The 24,846-nt window shown below is 42.7% G+C and overlaps 1 protein-coding gene across 50 annotated transcripts in view; it reads right to left on the bottom strand.

The window, feature by feature from the left end:
• ZMYND8 (zinc finger MYND-type containing 8) overlaps window positions 1-24,846 on the bottom strand; it is a 125,663-nt gene that overhangs the window by 47,195 nt on the left and 53,622 nt on the right. For all 50 annotated transcript variants that reach the window (XM_072735671.1, XM_072735686.1, XM_072735677.1 and 47 more), the window contains 4 exons: window positions 21,989-22,044; window positions 19,846-19,923; window positions 18,057-18,172; window positions 12,229-12,710 (listed from right to left, as the gene is read on the bottom strand). In XM_072735671.1, the coding sequence (XP_072591772.1) occupies window positions 12,229-12,710; window positions 18,057-18,172; window positions 19,846-19,923; window positions 21,989-22,044 (732 nt within the window). The remainder of the gene's footprint in view (window positions 1-12,228; window positions 12,711-18,056; window positions 18,173-19,845; window positions 19,924-21,988; window positions 22,045-24,846) is intronic.

Raw genomic sequence — 24,846 nt, 5'->3', positions numbered from 1 at the left:
CCACAAAGAGATGAAGTGAGCTTCTCTGGGAATTGCTCTACCTCGTCTTACAAATGAAGAGGGCAGGGGGAGACAAGATGAGCTACTCCACGTCAAGTGGCCCTTAGCAAATGCTCAATCAACACTTGAAATTTTTTTGAGAATTAAGTTTTTTAAAACACTACATTAATTTAGTTTACTGTAAGGACGAACAAATGCCTGGTCCAGCACCTAGTATCCAATGTTCCGTCCAATGAGAGCTGCAATTACTGTTACTACCAGTGTTACTATAACAAGTGGAACTAAAATACTCAACACACCAGCACCAAAAAACAAAACAAAACAAAAACAAAAACAGGAACAATCAAAGATAAAGGCATTTCAAAACATTTTTTCTTTTCTTTTTTTTTTTTTTAATTTTTATTTATTTATGATAGTCACAGAGAGATAGAGAGAGAAGCAGAGACACAGGCAGAGGGAGAAGCAGGCTCCATGCACCGGGAGCCTGACGTGGGATTCGATCCCGGGTCTCCAGGATCGCGCCCTGGGCCAAAGGCAGGCGCCAAACCGCTGCGCCACCCAGGGATCCCCATTTTTTCTTTTAAAGACTTTATTTTTTTCAGGAGAGACACAGAGAGAGGCAGAGACAGGGGGGAGCAGCCCTACAGGGAGCCTGATGTGGGACTCAATCCCAGGACCCCAGGATCACGCCCTGAGCCAAAGGCAGACGCTCAACCACTGAGCCACCCAGGCGTCCCAGTATTAGGATTTTCTTTATTGCTCATTCACTTATATTCAACCTGGTTTCTTCCAAAAGAGATGTACAGGGGCTGCAAACTCTCTGGGAGGATGAAAGAACAGAGCCTCTCACACTGTATTTTCTTACACAAAGTAGCAAACTCACATAGCAGGAAGGGTCTTAGACTATGGCGGATGGACTGCAAGGAACTTTCACAAGAAAACCTAAGAAAGGATAAGTGTTAACAAAAACAGGTGCAAACGTACGGTCACACACTGAACTCAACCATTTCCCTTGCTTAATAATAGCTCATGTTATTGGGATCCCTGGATGGCTCAGTGGTTTAGTGCCTGCCTCTGGCCCAGGGCATGGTCCTGGGGTCCCGGGATCAAGTCCCACATCGGGTTCCCAGCATGGAGCCTGCTTCTCTCTCTGCCTATGTCTCTACCACTCTCTGTGTGTGTCTCTCATGAATAAATAAATAAAATATTTAAAAGAAAAAAAAAGCTCACGTTAAAAAATTAAGGACGGTGGAGCACCTGGCTGGCTGAGTTGGAAGAGCATCTGACTCTTGATCTCTCAGGGTTATGAGTTCGAGCCCCATGTTAGGTGTAGAAACTACTTTTAAAAAAATAAAATCAGAGGATCCCTGGGTGGGCTCAGTGGTTTAGCGCCTGCCTTTGGCCCAGGGCACGATCCTGGAGTCCCGGGATCGAGTCCCACATCAGGCTCCCGGCATGGAGCCTGCATCCTCCTGTGTCTCTGCCTCTCTCTCTCTCTCTGTCTCTCTCTCTCTATGTCTATCATGAATGAATGAATGAATGAATCTTAAAAAAAAAAAAAAAGACACATGCAGGGCACCTGGGTGGCTCAGTGGTTGAGCATCTGCCTTTGGCGCAGGGCGTGATCCTGGGGTCCTGGGATTGAGTCCCACATCAGGTTCCCTATAGGGAGCCCGCTTCTCCCCATGTCTCTGCCTCTCTCTATGTCTCTCACAAAAAAATTAATAAAATCTTTTTAAAAAAAAGACATATGCAGTATACAAACAGACCCTCAGTACTTTCATATTTCATGAGGGTCCACTCCTAGGGATACACCTCAAAACTAAAAAGCGGCACTCAAATCCTAGTACATAAAATGTTTGTAGCAGCAGTATTCACAACAGTGCAAAAGTGGAAACAATCCGAACGTCCATCGATGTACAAACTGTGGTGTCCACCACGGAACATTACTAAGCCATAAAATGGTATGAGGTACAGACATATGCTACAATGGGGAGGCCCCTGATTTTGTTCCAATGAAGTATCCAAAATAGGCAAATCCATGCAAATAGAAAGCAGACTGATGGTCTCCAGGAGCAGGAGGTGGGGGTAGTGGTGAGTGTCTGCTTCATTAACAAGATTTTATTTTGGAGTGATAGAGATGTTTTGGAACTAGAGAATACTGGTGGGTTGCACAACACTGTGAATGTACTAAATGACACTGAGTTTTATATGCCACCATATAAAAATGGTTAATTTTATATCATGTGAATTCCACCTCCATTTAGAAAAAAAGTCACAGGAGGATGGATAGGAAAACATGTCTAAAATAGCTCCTCATGGGATCATAATGAAAGAAATCGTTGGAAAGTACTGCCTCTGCCCATCACTTCTCACCAAGACCCTGTAAGAGCTTCCCATGGGTCCTCCCACCTCCTGCTACAGCACCCCTCTTCAGTACCCCTCCGTACAGCAGCCAGGCATACCACTCCTCCATACAAAACCATCCGGAGGCAAGATGCCTGGTTTGGCACAGTGGGTAGAGGATGCAACTCTTGATCTTGGGGTTGTGAGTTTAAGCCCCAAGTTGGGCATAGAGGTTACTTAAAAATAAAATGCTTTTTGTTGTTTTTAAAAGTAAAATGTTTTTTTAAAAAATAAATAAATAAAACCATCCTAGAGGCATCCTATCCCCCAAAATAAAATCCAATGACACATCTGATCTTTCCTCTTCTCATTCTAGAATCTCCAGCCTCATGGACCTTTGTACTATTCCTCCATATTCAAATCTGCTCCCAACTCAAGCCTTTATATATACTTAGGATTCCCCTGGAAAGGCCCCTGACACCATCCCCACCCATGTCATAGTGGCTGGTAACCCTCAAATATCACCCTCAGGGCTCTTCCCTACTGGCCCAGTCCACAGGGGTCAAAATGCATCCTGTCATCTCCCCTATGCTCTGTTGAAACATCACCACCAGGAGAGCAGGGACCTTGCCAGGCACCTAGGATGCCGTCTGGTGTCCAAGACACTGACAGAATGACAAATACCTAAGTGAAGAATGAGCTCTCCATTTTTCTTCTCATGACTGTGGTCATGATAAGTAAAAAAGAAACAATATTGGCAATATTGGCAACCAAAATAAAGTCTTTTTCACAAAAAGACATCAGTTTCAAGAATCTAAAAAAAAAAAGAATCTCAATATTCTGCAGCTACCAACAACAAGGTGTGCTAAGAGAATGATCAACAATCCAAAGAAGAGACATAAATGAGCAGCTCAGGGAAAATATGGATGATCAATGAACATGCAAGAGATACAAACATAGACACAGATACAGATATGGATACACAGATATGTATCTACATATATATTTATATATCTCCATCCTATATCTTTTTCACATGCATGGTTAACTTGTTTCAAAAAAATAACACCTAGGGGTGCCTGGGTGCCTCGGTCAGTTCAGCATTCAACTCGATTTCCGCTCAGGTCATGATCCCAGGAATCGAGCCCTGACCAGGCTCCTAGCTCAGCCCAGAGTCAACTGGAGATTCTCTCTCCTCCTCCCTCTGCCCTTCCCTCCCACTCTCCATCTCTTGCTGTCGCTCAACTAAATAAAATCCTTAAAAAATAAAAATTAGGGGCTCCTGGGTGGCTCAGTGATTGAGCATCTGCCTTCAGCTCAGGTTATGAACCCGGGGTCCTGGGATGGAGTCCCACATCGAGCTCCCCACAGGGAGCCTACTTCTATGTCTCTCTGCCTCTGTGTCTAACTCTCATGAATAAAATCTTTTTAAATAAATAAATAAATAAATAAAATTTTAAAAACACCTAGTGTTGAGCATAGGTGAGGAAAGACGAACACTGACAGGAATTGTAAAACCTTTTAGGACAGCAATTAGGTGATTCTGGTATTACCCAAGATTAGATTTTATAAAACACACAGACAGCAAGGTCCTGAGGCTAGGAGTTCATCCCATAGATGTATGTGTCAAGTGCCAGGGCCACAGTATATGCACGTGAAGTTTCACTGCAACAGTATTTATGGATACAGAAAAACAGGAGATGGTGTATAAGAGTATAAGATCTATTAATTGAGACTGGCTAAGTAAATACTGGTATAAATACTATACAACCCTAAAATGATGCAGATCTGCATAATCTGACAAGCACTGATCCCCACAGAAATATGCATAGAAAAAAAAGAGAAAGGTAAAAATCATGTATAGAAATGCCCGTAATAAAAAATAATTTTTTAAAATAATAAAAATTTTTAAAAAAGAAATGCCCGTAATAAAAAAAAAATGCCCATGATATGTGTTAATGTTTATTAAACACATGCACCTCTTCAAATGAATGTATACATAGTTATTTTTGGTAGAAGTACAGTCTGCAGACTGTTAAAGAGTTGGACACTTACATGAAAAACACACTCAGGGTGTGTAGAGGTAGACAAAACCTGACCTTTCATTTTACATTTTCTATACTGCTTTAATACTGCTGGGTTTTGTTTTATCTTAATTTTAACCATGTAGTGTCACCATCATTAAAAAAAAAGTCAACTGGGACACCTGGGTGGCTCAGCAGTTGAGCGTCTGCCTTTGGCTCAGGGCGTGATCTGGAGTCCCAGGATTGAGTCCCCCATCGGGCTCCCTGCATGGAGCCTGCTCTGCTTCTCCCTCTGCCTATGTCTCTGCCTCTCTGTGTCTCTCGTGAATAAATAAATAAAATCTTTAAAAAATAATAATAATAATAATAAAGTCAACTAAAGGTCTTTAGATTATGGGTCACTTTGCCCTTTTAAAACTACTACTGTGGTTTTTGTTGGGGGGGTATCTTTAAAACAAGTGCAAAAATATGCTTATTATTGATCAATGTAAACAAAGGAGAAAGAATTCTGGAATTCTCTTACTCCAGTGTGGTTCAATGGTGATACGTTCTTTCTTTTTAAGATTGTATTTATCTATTTGAGAGAGAGAGATAGTAAGAGAGAACAGAAGCAGCAAGGCGGGGCAGAGAGAGAGGGAGAAGCAGACTCCCTGCTGTGCAGGGAGCTTGAATCTGACATCCCAGGACATCAAGATCATGATCTGAGTGAAGGCAGATGCTTCACCGACTGAACCACCCAGGGGCCCCTCAATGCTTGTGTTCTTAAAAACATTAACTCTGGGGCAGACTGGGTGGCTCAACTGGGTTTAGCGCTGCCTTCAACCCAGGTTGTGATCCTGGATACCTGGGATTGAGTCCTGCATCGGGCTCCCCGCATGTAGTCTGCTTCTTCCTCTGCCTCTCTCTCTTTCTGGGTCTCTCATGAGTAAATAGGTAAAATCTTTAAAAAACACATGAACTCTGGCTTCGTATGTGACCACCTAGATGAACATGTAAAACAATAGGCTAGCCAAAACACCTAGAGTTTGGGGGAAATCACAAGTTAGCAGAGGCATACATACATAAAATATGCATGAAGAAAACAAATCAATGTATCCGTTTATCTGCATTTATATTACTTCATAAAACCATGTTTCTTCCCCTAAGATATATTTCCCAAATTTCATTTGTTCACATGCCCCCATCATTTCCATCATATTCTCATGCCATCTATACACTACTGATAACTAGAACCATATGGATAAACACAGAAAAAAACACCGCTCCCTTGAAAGGAGCAGAGAGCCTAGGAGGATCCCATTCTACCATAAAACATTATGGTGATGATTATCAATGTTGTTTCTACATTAAAAAATCTGAAGGAACAACCAATTTTTTTTATTTTTTAATTTATTTTTTAGGAACATCCAATTCTTAACAGTTGTTACCTCTCAGGATAAAATTATGTACTATTTATTGTAGAATATTCAAGTTTAAAAGGAATAGATTATATATTCAGGGGGAAAATATAACACAAAACTGAATGTAAATACGGAGGAGCTTCAAACATGAACATCAAGCAATCAGAATATTGTTATCAGTGCTAAAAGTCAAAATCATGGTACATTCACATAATTATTCTCAATGGATTCTGGAGGGGCAACGGTGTCCTCAAGGGACACATAGCAATGTCTGAGAACATTTTTTGCTGCCTGTGGGCAGGGGTGGGTGCAACTGGCATCTAGTGCACAGATGCCAGGAATGGTGCTTAAATATACTGCAATGCACAAGAAGGCACCGCCATAGAATCATCCAGCCCCAAAGTCAACAGTGCAGAGACTGAGAAAACTGGTTTTATTTTTTTTTTTTTTTGAAAACCGGTTTTAAATCATGCTAGACATTTTCAAAAGCAGAAAGACATTTGGAAATGCTCATTTCAATTAAGCTTTAACACAGATGTCAATCCTTTTGTAAAGCCATAAATCTTGCCCAAAGGAAGAACTAATCGCCTTTGAAGTCACAAATAATTTAATCAGATTTTATACTGTGATGTACAATTCACAAGTGTGGGCTAAAACACATCATTTATTATCTACATTTACAAAATCCTAGCCTGTGCTAAGTGCTATTCTGACTCCATGAAACACTGAGTCTTAGAATTAAATTAGGAAAAAAATGCCCCTTCTCTCCCACATACCCCAGCACTCTGGGGGGTGGAGGCGGAGGAGGTAGTGATTCATGACAAATTTCCTCTACTTATAAATCTGGGAAGCAACCTACATATTCAAAGGGCTGTAGCTTGCACAACTCCTGGTGGCCTGCAAAGACGATCCACACAGTAGAGCATCACTGGACAGTCTAAGACAGGACAGATATCCTGTTTTGAAGAACTATTTAACTAACATGGAAAAATATCCAATACACAAGGTTAAGTTAAAAAAAAAAAAAACTCAGGTGTCTGGCTGAGCATGAGAGCATGAGACTCTTAATCTTGGGGTTGTTAAGTTCACGTCCCACAGTGGGCATAGAGTATACTTTAAAAAAAAAAGTCAAAACTGGGCTACAACAGATATTGCAAAAAAGTGATCCACGAACCATGCAGTTCACGGAGGTATTTGATGCACATAAAGATTTTTATGGATTTGGGCAGCCCAGGTGGCTCAGCAGTTTAGCGCCACCTTCAGCCCAGGGCATGATCCTGGAGACCCGCGATCGATCCCACATCGGGCTCCCTGCATGGAGCCTGCTTCTCCCTCTGCCTGTGTTTCTGCTCTCTCTCTCTGTCTGTCTCCCATGAATAAATAAATAAAACAAAATCTTAAAAAAAAGATTTTTATGAATTTGAGCTAATTTGTAAAATTTGGGGTAGCCCACATTTAAAAAAATATTTGAGGCTTCTCTTAAACAATGAGAAAAATGGCAACAGACCCCACATTCCCATTTGGCTAGAACCAGCAAAAGAAAAGGGCCCCAGGGCCCTACAGGAAAGGTGTATCTCAAGAGCATATCATTCTGAAAGGTCCAGGTGATGATGACCTGTTAGTGGAGTAGGAGGAGCTTTTTTATAATGAAATGCTCCAATATATCACGCATTGGAAAAGTAAGTATTTAGGAGGTATACACAGGCAGCCACCTGTCTGTGATCAGTCCTGAGGAAGAGTGTTATTTCTGCTGTATCACGCTGATCCCAGTCCCCACCACTTCCCAACCTTGCTCATTTCCGTACCCGCCTGATCCCTGGAAGTATGTGAGTTTTCAAATTAATAGTATGACTCATGAGCCAACACAGAAAAAGTCCTGAAAACAATAATCTAAGGGCTGACTGAGAGGTGGGGTGATCTGTGACTTTCATTTTGATAAATAACAATTACTGTATGATAAGTACATGCTGATATGATGAGAAAAGAGTATACCAAAATGTTTTTCCCCCTCCCTAAACAGTAACCCATAGCTGAGCTACATAGTGATAGCCAGGCACTAGGATTCTTACCCTAATACACACTCATGACTTAAGTCAGGATCCTGCAAGCAAATATTGGCAAAGGCATCAATTCTGGCCAAGAGCCCTAGATCAAGGGGGAGGCAGGAAAATCACTGAGAATATACACCACTCTGACTAGTAATCAGGACACCATGAGCGAAAGGCTTCTGGCTGAGCGAACTGCTCCTTAGAAAACAAAATCAGGGCAGCCCCAGTGGCTCAGCAGTTTAGCGCTGCCTGCAGCCTGGGGTGTGATCCTGGAGACCCAGGATCGAGTCCTACGAAAGGCTCCCTGCATGGAGCCTGCTTCTCCCTCTGCCTGTGTCTCTGCCTCTCTCTCTCTGCCTCTCTCTCTCTCTCTCTCCCCACTTCTCTGTGTCTCTCATAAATAAATAAATAAAATCTTAAAAAAAAAAAAAAGAAAACAAAATCGACTTCTGTGGATTACAGACACCTGATTCTGAGTTCTTCGATTCCCCCACCCCTAAAACAAAGGTTTCTAAATTCTCCTAAAAGTTTTATTTAATAATTTACTTATTTCAATGTGTAGTCTTATGTTGTTGAACCACAAAATCTTTACTGCTGAAACTAGTACGGCTTTTCTATCCTAGGACAATCTTTTTTTTTTTTTAATAATTATAGATAAATCACAATCTCATCTCAATTATACTCTCCCTGACCGTGGGGGATTTTCAATAAACAGTCCACTTCTCTTTCTACTAAATGCTACCATCGCTGCTAACAGCAGAGGGCACTAGGGTGCAACGAAAAGAAAACATCTAGAATCAGGATCAGGCTGTGGGAACTGAGGAACATCCCTACACTGTCCACAGGGACCTCAACTCACCTTCCATAAGATGGAGATTGGAAAAAAAAAAAAAAAAAAGATGGAGATTGACCCACAGTTCCTTCTAATTTAGTCTGTAATAGAGGTTGGCAAACCAACTCATGGGCAAAAGCTAGCATACCACCACCTGTTCTTGCAAGGCCTGCAAGGGTATTTACCATTTGTAAATGGTTGGGGGAAAAAAAAAAACTAAGGGATTAATTGTTCATGAAACACACAAATTATATCAAATTCGAAGTTCAGTATCACAGCCACGTATTGCCTGTGCCTGTCTTATTAGCACAATGATGGTGTTGAATAGCTGCACAGTTGTGACAGAGGCCCACAAGCCTAAAATATTTACTATCTGGCTCCTTGCAGAAAAACAGGATAATTTGTAAGATTAAAATGATTTGGAATACCGCCTTCTCTACCCATACTACTCACTGGCTGTCTATCTCATAATTAGCAAAATGATCCAAGCACATGCTGGCAAGGAGATCATATTTTTGGAAAAGGGATTTTAAAGTCTCCTGAAATGGAGAATCTCATTTACCACTTAGAAAAACCATTCAAATAAAAAGGAATTTTGTCAGGAATCCTAATGTTGTTTCAATTCTGCTATGTCCCAAGGAAAGAAAGAAGCTTAATTAAACATATAACCTGTCCTCAGATTCCTACAAAACTGTATTTCCTGAATATGGAACAGGATAACCAACAGTGGTTCACAGACCAACATGTTATAATTTACAAGTTAGGTATTTACTTCATGCATATTAGAGGGGAAAAATGCAGTAAGAATTTAAGCACATGAGTTTATACTTATTATTCAGCTTAGGATAAAGCGATGTTGCAGATTTAATGTTTAAGTATGTAGTAAAAACAGAGATACTAGCATAGGGCAAACTGGTGGTGACGAAAGTTCAGGTAACAGTGATTCAGCAGGACTGTTGCCTGGTAAGAACACCTCAAAATCGAGCTCTCTAGGAGAGGTAACAGGCTGCAGAGTTGCTGTGATTATGTATCATGTTTTGTTAACTTAGCTTAAATTGCATCAGGTCACAGAATAAAAGCAAACTTTAAAGAACTCTGGTCTAAACAAAATTAAAAAATAAAAATAAATAAAAATAAGAACTCTGGTCTAAAACTAGGAGGCAAAAGAAAATTTCTGTTCTGAAAGTATCGCAACAGAAGTTGCATCATCTGAGAACAAAGCTCTGAAATGCCACCGAGTGCCTAGGACCACATGGTTAGGATCACAACTGGGGAAAAGAGATCACAGCCTTTATTTTGAAGAACTGAAAGCCACTGGTACTTAACTCTCTCTCCACCTAAGCTATTTTGGGAACAGCTCCAAGCAGTACCAACCAACCAAGAAACAATACAACCAAACTGATGAATTCTTTGAGCTCACTTGATGGGAGTTCCCGTTGTTTTACCTTTTGGGGACTTTTGTGATCTCTTGAAGAAGAGGTGACAGGTCGTTAAAGAGTTCTTATGTAAAGGAAGGGAAGGAGGGAGGGAGGGGTGAAGGGAAGAGGAAGATGGAGGGTGGGGGGTCTGAAGAGCTATCCAAGTTTAAGACATTGGCCTAAAACAGACGGCCCAACCTACAGATGGATTTTATTCATTCCGGAAAATATCCTAAGACATTTTGAGCTGACATTTAAGAATTGAGGGGGAGGTTGGGGAGGGTCTTAAATAAGAACACAAATTTCCCACGATTCTGGAATAATGAAAAGATCAGAAAACCAAGAGGCCATATTCCTGCATGGCAACCACAGGTCTTTGAAGCCCTTGAGGTAAGTCATGTGTCCAGGGGTTCATCAGGTCCTGCCCTCTCGACAGCCTCCCCAGCCCAGTGCCTGAGAGGTAGGGCTGTATTTTATCATCACGCTTAGTGTAGAAGCTTCTCTGTGCCCATATTTCTCAGAGGTAAACCAACAAAGGATAAACAGTGAAGGCCATGTTTCAAGAAAAATGAGAGTAAACCCATTTCCTTGTAAAAGTAATAAAGTTTCTAAATATTAGACATACACCAAATAATATCTGGGTAGAAAGAATTCAAGTCACCATTCCCTTCCTTATACTTCGCCAGCATCCCTCTTTTACCTCACTTCTCTGAATCCGTGTAGGCATTTGCTGAGCAATCACCCTGAGAAATAATATAGAAGCCCACATCTTTGTAGCACTTGCTATTTTAAGCACTGTTCTAAATGCTTTGTGTATCCGTCTTCATTTAACCCTTAGCAAGAACCTACGGAGCAGGGACACCTGGGTGGCTCAGCGGTTGAGCGGTTGAGTGCAGTTGAGCGTCTTGCCTTTGGCTCAGGTCCTGGGATCAGTATCACATTAGGCTCCCCACAGGGAGTCTGCTTCTCCCTCTGCCTGTGTCTCTGCCTCTCATAAATAAACAAATAAAGTCTTTAATTAAAAAAAAAAAAAAAGAACCTATGGGGCAGATCTGTTATTATGTCACATTATAGATGAGAAACTGAAGCATTCATTTAAATATCTGGGGGGTCTAGGTGACTCAACTGGTTGGGCATCCGACTCCTGATTTCAGTTCAGGTCATGATCTCGGGCTCAGGGGATTGAGCCCCACTTCAGGCTCCACGCTCAGTACGAGGTTAACCAACATTGGTCCTTTCAAAGATTCGTCTTTTCTTTTTTTTCAAGTTTAAAAAAAAATGTATTTTATCGTTTTATCAGTGTGGGGTCTGTTTGCCATTTTATTTCTCCCTCTCCCCCCTGCCACTCCCCACACTCATGCATCCTCTCTATCTAAATAAAATAAATATATAAAATCTTTTTTAAAAAAGACATTCAGTATCTTGCCTAAAGCCACATGACTAGTAAGTGGCAGAGCTGGATTTTGAGACCAGCATCTTGATGCTTTTTTTTTTTTTAATTTTATTTAATTATTCATGAGAGACAGAAAGAGAGAGGCAGAGACACAGGCAGACGGAGATGCAGGCTCCGTTCGGGGAACCTGATGTGGGACTCAACCCCAGGACCCCAAGATCATGCCCTGAGCTGAAGGCAGATGCTCAACCACTGAGCCACCCAGGCGATCCCAGCATCTTCATTCTTAACCACTATTCTACACCAAGTGTCAACCAGGGCAACTTTTCTTTAAGGAGTGGGAGTGTTCTGGGGCAAGGACATTTACTGCTGACCTTACACACTGCTCTAGTATCTGAGCACTAAGTAATGTGAAGGTACAGTTTTGACAGATAATCTTCCGAGTAAAATAACATTCTTAAGAAATAAACTGTTACGGGTAGTTTTGCTGTTCTGATAATCCAAGAGACATTTGACCTGAACTCTCACCTCTGCAGGGAATGACCTCCATCTGACCTTTGGGGATCACTGGTCTCATTTCTTGATTCCTAACAGCAAGAAGCCCACTGGGTTACCCATTTAAAATTTTAAATATAGTCTACTGGAGCAAAACCCCACACAGCTCCCTTGGATTCTGTAGTGCTGGCCAGCTGGAACCCAATAGGCATGGCCCCAACAGAAGCCTCATATCCCAGAGGCCTCCTCCCCATCTCCTTCCCAAGGCTGACCTGTGCTCTTGTCCAGGAAATCCATGGACTCCTCGCTGGCACTGAAGTGGCTCGACGTGGCCTTCTTCTCAGCATCCTGCTCCACATCAGAGCCCGTGTGCACAGAAGAGTTTGTACTCATGGGGGAGCGTGGCATGTCCGACAAGGAAATCCTGCGGCCTGCGCCCCCACTCAGCATGGGCTTGCTCATCAGGATCTTGGGGGAGGCCGTCATGTCAAAGTTGAGCTTGACCTTCTCCTGTTTGTCTATCTTGGCGGCGCCAGCACTGGGGTTGCTGGGATCAAGGAGCATTTGGTACTGGCTGTTGGGTGTGTAGGGCGTCCTAAAAGGAGAGTAATTAAAAACCCCAAATTTCCTGCGGATGTTCTCCACATACACCTCCATCTCTTGCATTGCACTGTTGAAGATGCTTTTCGTCTTTTTCACAGAAAAAGGAATTTCTTTAGACATGAGGTAGCAATTATTTATTGGAACCCAGGCCCTAGAAGTACAGAAGAGAAAGAGAGTAGAGGTTAACCAACATTGGTCCTTCCAAAGATTTGTCTTTTTTTTTCAAGTTTTAAAAAAATCTATTTTATCACAGCATGTTTAAGCATACAATACACCACTGTCGATCATGGACACAGGTTGTACGGTGGATCTCTACAGTCTATTCATCGTTAACTGAAATTTTATGCCCAGTGACCAGTACACCCCCATATCCCCCACCCCCAACCCCTGGCAATCCACCATTCCACCCATGTATTCTGTGAATGCGAATGCTTGAGATACGTCCTACAAGTGGAATTCATACACTATTTGTCCTTCTGTGACTGGCTTATCTCACTCAGCACAATGACCTCTGGGTTCAGCTATGTTGTCCCATCTTTTATAAGGGCTGAATCAGAACCCATGATGTGTACCTACCACGATGTCTTTATCCATTCATCTGACAATGGACATTTAGGTTGTTTCCAGAACTGTTTTTTTCCTTAACGCAAACCAAATTAGCCTGGTATATTTGCCAAGAGTCTTGAATGTGTATCCCATTCTTTAAAAATGACTTGGTTTGAATGGTTAATACATGATTAACCATTAACCCAGACGTGTTCTGTCATAAAGAACAGAACATGAACAACAAACTTAGTTAGAACATTAAAAAGCTCATAGATTTAGTCATTTTAATCCATTAAAAAAATAATAAATCCATTCCTTTTGGCTTTGGGTGAGTAGAGAGTGAGAAAACGAGCTGAGGGCACCTGTTGGTGCAGTCTGCTAAGTGACTCTTGATTTTGCCTCTGGTCATGATCTAAGGATTGTGAGATCAAGCCCCACATTGTGCTCCATGCTCAATGCAAAAATCTGTCTGGATTCTCTCTCCCTCTCCCTCTGCCCCTCACTGCCATGCTCTCTCTCTCTCTCTCTCTCTCAAATAAATAAATCTTAAAACAACAACAACAATCCTGCATCCAGGACTGCACCTTCTTAGAGAGAATTGGTCCCATAATCCACTACTCTGCACTTAGAAGTAAAGAGCTTTCATGGCACTAGAAAGAAATGCTGGAAGACTGGGGCTCTACGTGGCACTAGAAAGAAATGCTGGAAAACCATAAACCCAAAAGGAGGTGCATGGCTTCAAACAGGAGATAATTCATATGGAAAATGAGCAAAATACCAGCCTCCACCTCCCATTCCCAGCTGGTTAGTCTTCCTATCTTCAGCCCCTCACAACCCAGGATGTTCTACAGGGACTTCAGGAGAACAAGAGCTGCTTTTCTGGAGTTAGTGGCTGACCACAGGCAGGAGATGGCAGTATAACCACTGCTCAGGGCAGGGCTGGGGTGGAGCCAAAGTGTGAACCAGAGGACATACAGTGTGACATTTGATTCCCCAGCCTCGAACACATTTGTAGCTGGGAATCTGGAGGGAATGAGCTTTTCCAAGGAGGCCTTTTGGATTTCACAGACCATAAACTCAAGCCAGGCACAAAGCAATGGGGAGCAAAGAGGACCATGGGGTGGTAATACAGTCCAATGCAAACACTGTGTACTGGGGAGCCTCACAAGTGCCCAAGCAGGAATCAGGCCCCCACACTGCGGAGTCGTCCAGCATTTTAGAGAGAAGCAAAAAGTATGGACTGCTTATATTACATTTTAACCAAATGTTAACAGTGGGCATCTCGTTCCTATTTTGAAGAGTAAACGGCCTGGCCCTGGAAAAATAAAGTATGCACATGGGGTGGAATTCAGGGCACAGGCTGGGGAGGTAGGCCGTTCATGGTGATAACTAGATCGTGACACAAACTAAAACTGAACACCCCAAAAATATCTAACTGCTCTCTCAGCGTGCTGGAAATTACCAGCTTCTCATCCACCCCAACTTGCTGCTGTCATCCTACGGAGACCAGAGCAACCACATGTGCAGCCAAACAGAACAAGGCGGAGCAGGAGCAGGATGCTCTCTGGGTGAGAGACCGTGGCTGTTTTAAATGGGTGAGCAGGACTCTGGACTAGACAGAACAGCTCTGAGGAGCAGCCAGGATGCCCTAGTTGCCACTGGACAAAGGACTGCCCCTCCCCGAGCTGGCCTCGGCCCTGTCATCAGTAAAATGGGAGGATGAGCCTCAACCTAGAGGGGAGGTCAAGGGGAGCAAGCGAAATGCACCTGCACCAGTCCCCATAACACCAGGAGCTCACCGCTCACCAGGCAGTCAGTGTCACTGACTGTGACTGTGTCCCCACACACACACACTTCTGCCTGGGGGCCTCTGTGACTGTGCCCCCCCCACCCCCCGTCTGGGGTCGGGGCCTTAACTATTTCCTGCCAGGCTCTCAATTGCCTTCAATAAAGGTGTCTGCCAAGTAATTTCAGGAAAGTATTCCCTTTCCTTAAAGCAGGCCCAGGACACAGTTAAAGGGAAATTAGATTTGCTTAACAAAATAAAGCCTCTAGGGGCAATGCCATGAGAGGCAGCAGTCACACAGCTGAACTACTCCCTATACTCTGGGCCTCAAGTTTTCTTCTTTGTAAAATGAGAATAAAGCAGCTTCTGTAAAAAGCACTTAGAACAATGCCTGCTGCGTAGAAGGCACTCAGTTCCTGCAAGCTCACTCTTCTATAGCTCTGCAGGCATTTAATAAAATATTTCCTGGATTTTTATATAGTATCATATACATGTGTGTTCCTATGAAATCAAGCACCCAAAAAGCAAACAGCAAATTTTAAAGGATGAAAAGCACACAATGAGATTCTTCAGAACATGCCTTGATCTGTAAAAGCACCTCCCTGGGCTCGCTCTAGTATTTATTAACAAGACGATAAACACATAACACATGCTATTCTTATTAAGAAATGTGCCATTTCGGGCAGCCCAGGTGGCTCAGCGGTTTAGCATCACCTTCAGTCCAGGGCCTGATCCTGGAGAACTGGGATCAAGTCCCACGTCAGGCTCCCTCATGGAGCCTGCTTCTCCCTCTGTCTGTGTCTCTGCCCCTCTCTCTCTCTCTCCCTCTCTCTCTGTCTCTCTCATGAATAAATAAAATCTTTAAAAAAAAAAAAGAAAGAAAAAAGAAACATGCCGTTTCTTATTCTGCTCTCCTGACCGATGTTGCTTACACATGTCCAGGCTTATGGTTTGCTCCACAACCACAAAGCTGCTCCCTGAGAAAGGGGCATCCTACCCCATCTCATCAGCCTCCACGTTGTATGGCTGGGTCTGGCCAGCTCTGCCTTAAGAATATCTCCTGGGGGGTGCCTGAGTGGCTTGGTGGGTTAAGCGTCTGCCTTCGGCTCAGGTCATGATACCAGAGTCTGGGATTGAGCCCCACATCGGGCTCCTTGGTCAGTGGGAATCTGCTTCTCCCTCTCCATCTCTGTCTCTCCCTGCTCGCTCTCTCTCAAATAAATAAGTAAAATCTATAAAAAAAAAAAAAAAAAAAGAACACCTCCCCTGCAAGAAAGGGACTTTAGTGGCTTCATTCCTAGAGATCTAAGGTTCTGTTACTCCACCACCATAGAGAGTCCTTAACCACTCCAAGGGGTTCACCCAAAATGAGTCAACAGTTTGGCACATTCCCTCCAAGGCAGCAGAAGTCACTGAGGGGGTTAGGCAAACATCATGGGCATCAACTTGGGCTGCTGTCCTTTTCCACAAATATGGGGGGGGTGGGGGGGGTAGCTTCCACAACAGCTCCTTCCCAGAACTAACCTACACCAGCAGGTCCTGGAGAAACGGCTCTGGATCAGGGCTAGCAGAACTCACACCCCCTAAGCCACATTCAGTAGCTGTCTCATAAGCAGCAGGAAGATGTCCGTGCATAATGGGCTAAGCTGAGAGCAGAATCAAAGACACTAAGAGTCTGACAATATTTGGTGCATGGGGCCAAGCACTGATTTCCCCCACCCACCTATATCCTAAATATATCCACACTGGGTCATAACTACAGAACTGAGAATAATCTCAAATCACCAAGATGGTTAACACTTGCCATGCTATCATGAAGCAGAAGGAAGATACACAACCTGACAATAATTCCTCTTGCTCTTCAAAGAAAAGGCAGACTCTGACCACAGCCTGTGTGATCTGGACCCTGCCCCTTCCCCCACCCATCTCTTACTCTCCTCTCCCCCACCTTCCAACTATCCAAACTACCCTGTGCTCCTGGCTTTTCCAGAGCACAGCAGGCTAGCTCTGTCTGGCCCTCCACTCAGATCTTCACTAAACCCCAGCCATTACCTCCTCATCTGAGATCATTTTGCCCGTGTGTTTACTTGTGTATTATTACCTATAATAATAATAGGATGTAGCCTTCAGGTGGGCAGGAACAGTGTCTATCTACTCACTCCCATATCCCTAACACCCAACAAGTGGCCTGGCCCACAGCAGGAACCAAAGATTTCCAGCAAAGTGGTCAGAATCAAACAAAGCGAAAGGCTTCCTATCAAACCCGGGACCATCTCAGCGAATTCCCATTTTCCCTCCAGACAATGGACTTCTAGCAACATTTACTCCTTTGTTTTTTATTTGCAAGACAACAAGCAAAGCTGAACAAAGTAACAGTTCGGATTCTGGTGTTTGAAATTATGAACTGTTATTTTCTATGCATTCTGTGGGTATATATAATTTTTAGAATACGTGTTTTAAGTATTCTCCCCAACACACTCAAAACACTTTTTTTCGAGCTGCTTGGGGCTTCAGGCGTTTTTTTTGCTTTGTTGAATCACAACATAGCTTGCTAAAGAGAACTAAGAAATTAACCATGGCTCATCTGGGTCTACCTGTTGTTCTCAAGCACACAGAAGCGGGAACTGCTAAGAGCTAGAACAATTCACTTCCCTATGAGCAAGGGAAAGGGGAGGGTAGAAAGGCTGGTGGGGAGGGCTCCCACCTGTTAAAACAGCCACCTCTTATAATTTCCTATTTTAGCTTCAGAGAAAAGGCCACAGGAGGGAACTACCCAGCACAATGATAAGAGCTTCATTTACTGGCAATCTGGGGAAATACTTCTGATCTCTGAAAGCATTATTTTGAAAAGCAATTTGCACAGCGGTTTAATTTACTCTAGAAAATCCAAAAAAGAACAGCAGCACTTAAAATAGCCATGGAACCTATTCGGCGCCGGTTTCATCAACAAAACTACGAAAGCAAGATTCTTCTCTTAACATACCTGAAAACACGGAAGCCCACACATTAACAGGCTTAACACAGCCCAGGACTGTATTTTCAACCATAAGATCACGGGTGGGTGTCATGACAATAACATAATAATACCTCCACTCCTGCTTGCATCCATGACAGTATCAAAGGTTCAGTGAAAGCTATACGTTTGCAGCTGGTTTTAACTCCCACCTGTCATGTTGTCCAAAGAAACGAGCATCAACCTGCCCATCTTTATCCCTCAGAGCTTTTGCAGGCCAGAATGGAAACCCCTTCAGTTTTGCCCAGACCAAAGGATGTGGATTGCTCTAGGAAAAGAAAAACAAAATCCAGAGTTTGTATGTATTTGACAGCAAGACACACATGTAAAGCTCGCTGTGGGAGGACACAGCAAGGCCACCAACTGAATGGAGAACAGTTCCAAGCAAGGTCTCCCAAGCGGGCTTCCCTAGGAGGGCATGAGGCCAAGTCAGGCCCGGGCAAAGCTTGTTCGGGGGGCAGGGGGTGAATGAAGAAGCAGAGGGACGAAGCACAGACCACGCTTGGATCCTGCCCCTAGTGCTATTGCCTGGATGGCCATGAGCAAGAGTGAACACCTTCCTTTGAAACATGGAAACAGCAATGCCTACACCCTCTGGGAAGCTGGGGGAATAAATGTACATTGTACCTGGCATATAACAGGGGCAGTATTAGCCACCTTTGCCCTTTATCGAGGCTGCTCAGAGCCTTAACAAATGCAGGTGTTTATCTCCAAAGACAGGAAGAGACATAAACTATCTTCTACTTTTCTACTTTGCTTGCCCAATCTTGCAGCCCAGGAAGCTCCACCCCTACACCTCCTCCCAACCTCCCACCAGCCCACCCCAAGGACATGCTTCTCTGGGCAAAACACCTGTTTAGAAAATGCAGATCCAAGAGGAAAACGGTGATTTTTCTCTCCCAACCCCCTACCCTCAAAAACTAAGTCACTGGAGAGACCATGGAGTCAATCCAGAGAGGTATTTCTGAACCTCTCAACACAGATTCGTCAAGAACATCCTCAAGTAACTCCTCCGGCTTGCTATCTGAATTACTGTGGAGGGTCCCCTCCCTAATGAGCACCTTCCTGCTCTCTACCCTGCAGTTGGCCCGGGGATTAATAAACCCAGGAAATCACAATGCTCCCTCTGGTACGTGAACGTTCAGCCCCAGAGGTTTATTCTACCTGGATTACTCACATTTTGTCATAGCTTTATCACTAAAACAGCATTTAAAAACTTCACCCAAGGGATGCTTGGTTGGCTCAGCAGTTGAGCATCTGCCTTCAGCCCAGGGTGTGATCCTGGAGACCCAGGATCAACAGGGAGCCTGCTTCTTGTCTCTGCCTGTCTCTGGGTCTCTCATGAATAAATAAATGAAATCATTTTTTAAAAATAAATAAATACGGGGATCCCTGGGTGGCTCAGCGCCTGCCTTCAACCCACAGCATAATCCTAAAGTCCTGGGATCGAGTCCCACATCAGGCTCCTTGTATGGAGCCTGCTTCTCTCTCTGCCTCTCTCTCTCTCTGTACCTCTCATAAATAAATAAATTGTTTTTTTAAATTTTTTTAAATAAGTAAAATAAATAAAATTAAAACAAAACAAAACAAAATAAAATAAAATAAAATAAAATAAAATAAAATAAAATAAAATAATCTTCACCCAAATTTCATCGAATAAGCCACCTGGATAAAGTGGCCTCTAGGGGCACCTGGGTGGCTCAGTGATTGAGCGTCTGCCTCTGGCTCAGGTCATGATCCTGGGGTCCTGGGATCAAGTTCTGCATCGGGCTCCCCAAAGGGAGCCTGCTTCTCTCTCTGCCTATGTCTTTGCCTCTCTCTCTGTCTCTCTCATGAATAAATAAATAAAATATTTAAGAAAAAAAGAAAGAAAGTGGCCTCGGGTAGCCATCTAAGACATGGGGTTCAGAAAATGAAGTAAGGAAAGAAAATGCAACTTACACAAGGCTCACAAAACCAGTTATCTCGTTTTTGGCAAGCAGCTAGGTAACACTCCGGACATACTTCAATTTCATTCATCTGCAAAGCAAAAATATGTTAGGATGTGTCATCCCAGGGACCTCACATCTGGAGGCCCTTAAGGAATGCATGACAGTACAAGAGCAGTTAAGTTTAGCTAAACCAGGTCCCGCAGTAGGGGACACCTTTAAGAGGGAGTCCAACTACCTCCCACCAACCCCCATGCTTCCACCTAGACCAAGCCGCCACCACCTCCTCTTTCTTCAAGACACCTGCCCCTGGTCTAAATGCAGCAAAGTGGCAAGGCCAGGATTTGAACCCAGGCAAGTCAGACCCTGTTTGTTAGTTGCTATTATTGTCTCATCAGACTTGTTTTTCTCTTTATCTCTGCATCGTGTAAGGTACCAGATGCCTAGCAGGTGTTCAATAAATTATTACTCATAATGTTGTAACTATAATTGATTAACTTAAAAGTCAATGAATAACTGAATGAATAAGGGAGCAAAAGAATAAATGAATGAAATGAATGGTGGCATATGGTTCCCCCTTCTCCCCTTTCTACCTGTGTGCTATTCCAAAGGTACTGGGTAAACAAGCCCTGGCTTTGGAGATCATCCAGTGGTAACATAATATTGCCAACAGGTAGATTCAGAAATGCCAGACACAGAGTACCTGGGTTCAGATACTATGCCCCAAATTCCACCTTGGGGCAACCCACGATTAGAAGCCTTGGCTCCCAAATGTAGGAAAACAAATGAAAACCCAAGGGGGAAACAACTGGACGACTCACTCACACAAAACTCCACATCAACAACGAACATATCAAAAACAGGCCATCACCACTTATCATCAAAGAAGTGCAAACCAAAATCACAGCGATATGCCAGTTTTCACTGATCACATTGTAGGGAAAATATATACCTGTTTTTTTAAATAAGAACTTCCAATATTGAGGAGGACACAGAAAAACTTCCATTCTCACCCAACCCAGGGTGTTAAGTTGCAACAGCTTTTCCATAAGCCAATCAGGGAATATCTACCTAGTCTTTGCTATGTTTATAGCCTTAGACATGGTAGATGCCTTTCTAACATTTATGCTAAGAAAATCATCGTAACAAAAACAAAAAATTCTGTCCTTCCTGTGTGTGTTTAATTAGAATGAGGAAACACTCACACTAAGTGAAAAATATAGATATAAAACTCTCTCATAAAAATATGTAGAAATGGACATATCCTAAGATAGTCAAATGTTTCCTTACAAATGAATGAATGAATGAATGAATGAACGAATGAAGTACACAGACATGTTGAAGTCTATTACATCTTGGTTTTTCACCCTTAAAATGGGTGTCTAATAAAGCCTCCCTGGAACCATTTCTGCTCCCAGCCTACCCTACAACCACTAGAGCGTCAGGGCACACAGCCCAGGAGTTTCATTTCTTCCATACCATGCCTGGGTGGCTCAGTTGGCTAAGCATCTGCCTTCAGCTCAAGTCATGATCCCAGGTTCCTGGGATCAAGTCCTGAGTCGGGCTCCCGGCTCAGCCAAGAGTCTGATCCTCTACCTCTGCCCTGCTCATGCTCTCTATCTCTCTCTCTCTTCAGTGAATAAACAAAACCTTTAAAACACACACACACACACACACACACACACACACACACACCACTGGGTATTTCCAAGAGAGACTGACTCTACAGGACTCTCCAGGCCACACCGAGAAACAATCAGGACCGTTCGTTCTCTCACATAACATCAAAACTCAAACATCTTCCATGAGAAGTGTAAAAGGGTATGCATAGCCCAATGCCACAGACTGTGGGGTGAAGAAATTATGAGCCCTATCTATGCTACCAAGATAACTCAGGATGCCGAGTGCTTGGCGATGACTCAAGAATGAAATAAAGGGTCATTTCCAGCTCCCTTGGTCATGGCTAAGATATGGTAGGTTTATAACACACTGGCGTCCCCTCTTTGTCACTTCAACTTTTCTTTGAAGAGAGGGCATATGTCTACACCTCAACAAATCCCAAAACTGCTGACCACTGAGAGACTCTGCACATGGAAACCAGCCCCCCAGCCCCACACTGTGGGTGCATTTAAAATAGGACAGTGAGAAACACATACCTCATGCTCACAGATTTTGATGACTACTTTTGCTATCTGCGTCAATTTGTGATTTCCTAAGGGAATAAGAAAATATGAATTAATTCAAATGGAAACATGTTTTTAACACCCAAAGGATTATCCTTCCACTGACCTTTCAACTTCCTTTCCCCCAGGATTAAGCTTTTGAAGGATAAAAACCAGAAGATTCTGACTCCTAATATTGGTTCAAATTATGTGACTTCACCCCCTAAACACTGACCAATCTTTGGTGCCTCAATGTCATTCTGAAACTGAGTAATTTGTGTGGGATTCCTACAGCTCACAGGTTAATAATATCTGGAAGATGCTATCACATTTGAAAGCCTCCAATTAGTGTAAAGGAGCCTTATTCAACCATTGTTCCAAACTCTAACCCATGAAGGGTAACAGGGGAAAGAAAATAATTGAGTAGCTCTGCTCTGCTTAGTGCTTCAAAAGACATTTCCTTGTTAACTCCTCAAGAAACCGTACTAGGAAGCAAGTATGAGTGTTCCCATTTCATTAATGAGTAAGCCAAGGCTCCAAAGTCGTTGCTTACTCGAGACTACTTGGCTAATGAGTTGAAAATGCTCCAGGGGCACCTGGGTGGCTCAGTGGTTGAGCATCTGCCTTTGGCTCAGCTCGTGATCCTGTGGTCCTGGAATCAAGTCCCATGTAGGCTCCCCAGAGGGAGCCTGCTTCTCCCTCTGCCTATGTCTGCCTCACTGTGTCTCTCATAAATAAATAAAATCTTTAAAAAAGAAGGAAAGAAAAAAAATATAGCCTCAGATCTAAATCCCTCACCTGCGCACTATACCAGAAGACAAGATGGCCAAAAAGCCATCTTTCTTCAGACCTTATGGTATCTTCAGACATTGTGAATTTGTTGGCAAAAGATTTTACACACACACACACACACACACACACACACATGCCTCGATTCCTGGCTTGTCTTAAAAACTCAAAAGATGTGGTAACTCTATCAAAAAAACCACTGGGGTGTTCAATGGTGTTCCCTTCAGGCTGGGCAGGACTTCATTCCCTCAGTTCTCTAATCTAGCTCTCCCCTTGGCCAATGGCCATCCTGGTTTAAAATGCTCTTTTTCTGCCACCTAATCTCAATCATTTGTTTTTGTGATCTTACCAGTATTTCTATATATTTGAACTTATAATCTTCAGATGAATTTTCAACTGAGTGCCTCTTTCTCCCCTCCCAACACCCCTAGCCCCGCTACTGAGCCAATAACGCAAAATATGTGCTTTTAGCAGATATCCACCCACTCATACATCTTCCCTTGCACACTAGCTAACAATCTACACTAGGGCCATACAAGAAAAAGACAGGGTGTCCACTCTTCAAGATCTTACAACAAAGAAAAAGAGAAAAAAAAAAAAAAGTAAAGATCTTAACATCCTGGTAAGGAACTCAAACAAAATTAGCCCCATCCAGGAAGTGTGATAAGTGCTACCGTGGGAAAGTACAGGTACTGTAAGATCTCCTAACAAGAGCAACTATATGGTCTGGGTCCATAAGGGAAGGCTGCTCAGAGGACTCACAGGCTGACAATGAAGGCTAAAACAAGTCATCAAGGCAGAGTGTTTAAGCAGGAAAGAAGAGGAACAGAATGGAGCAGGACACTGAAAGAGCTACCTGGCCAAAAGGTAGACAGAGAGGACTGTGGGAGAAGGTAGGGCAATATGAAAGGTGCCATGAGAGGAGACTCTAATGGAAATCCTCTTCCATTCTGTCCAGAAGGCTCAATCCACAAAAATGCAACTGACACAACTTTATCCAGAATAGAAAGAACTCCTAAAATGCAATAATAAAAACACAAACCACCCAGTTCTTGAAATGAGCAAAATATCTGAAAATGTATTTTATCAAAAAAGATAAACAAATGATTAGTAAGTCCATGAAAAAATACACAATACCATTAATCATTAGGGAAAGGCAAATTAACACCATGACATACATAGCAGTTCACACTTTCAATAATGGCTCAAATTTAAAATACAGACAACATCAAGTGCTGGCAAGGATGTGGAGCAATTAAGACTCTCCTATGCATGGCTAGAAGAGTGTAAAATGATAGAACCACCTTGCAGAAAGTTTGCCAAAATGTCCTATAAATATAAATAAAAGCCTAGTCAATGAGCCAGCACTACCACACCTAAGTATTTACCCATGAGAAATGAAAATATATGTCTACACAAAGACAAAAAAGGATGTTCATAGCAGCTTTATTCCTAACAGCCAAAAGCTGAAAATAACCCAAATATCCTTCAACATCAACAAAGGGAATGGATAAATAAATTGCATGCTAATATAGTAAAAAACCAAACACAGTAATAAAAAGGAACAAAACCACTGGTAACACACGACATACGAATCCAAAAAAAATTACACTGCATGAAATTAGCCAGACACAAAAGAATGCACTATGACTCCTTGTATATGAAATTCTAGGATATGTAAAACTAATCTATAGGGACAGAAAAAAAAAACGAGACAGATGGATTTATTGGTTAAGGGCAAGTGGGAATATAATAGAGTAATGGAAATATTCTAGATTTTATTTGAGGTTGTAGTTATACATTTGAGGTGGTTACACATTTCTCAAATTCAGAGAATGTACTCACAAAAATCTATGCGTTCTACTGCATGTAATTATTCCTCCCTTAAAACAAAGTTTTTAAAAAGGACAGGTAAGCAGTATCATATAGCCAAAAGCCACGAAGGGTATCAGCTCATCCCTTAAAATGCAGAGAGTCACCATCCCCTATTCACATATATTAGCAATCTATACACAAATATTCTCAGTTTTTTTACCCTGGAGCATGAAAAAAAAAAAAAAGAG

This window comes from Vulpes vulpes, chromosome 14 (assembly GCF_048418805.1).
Source record: "Vulpes vulpes isolate BD-2025 chromosome 14, VulVul3, whole genome shotgun sequence".
Lineage (NCBI taxonomy): Eukaryota > Metazoa > Chordata > Mammalia > Carnivora > Canidae > Vulpes > Vulpes vulpes.
Note: the sequence above shows the minus strand (reverse complement) of the source record. Positions and strands in the feature narration are given on the sequence as shown.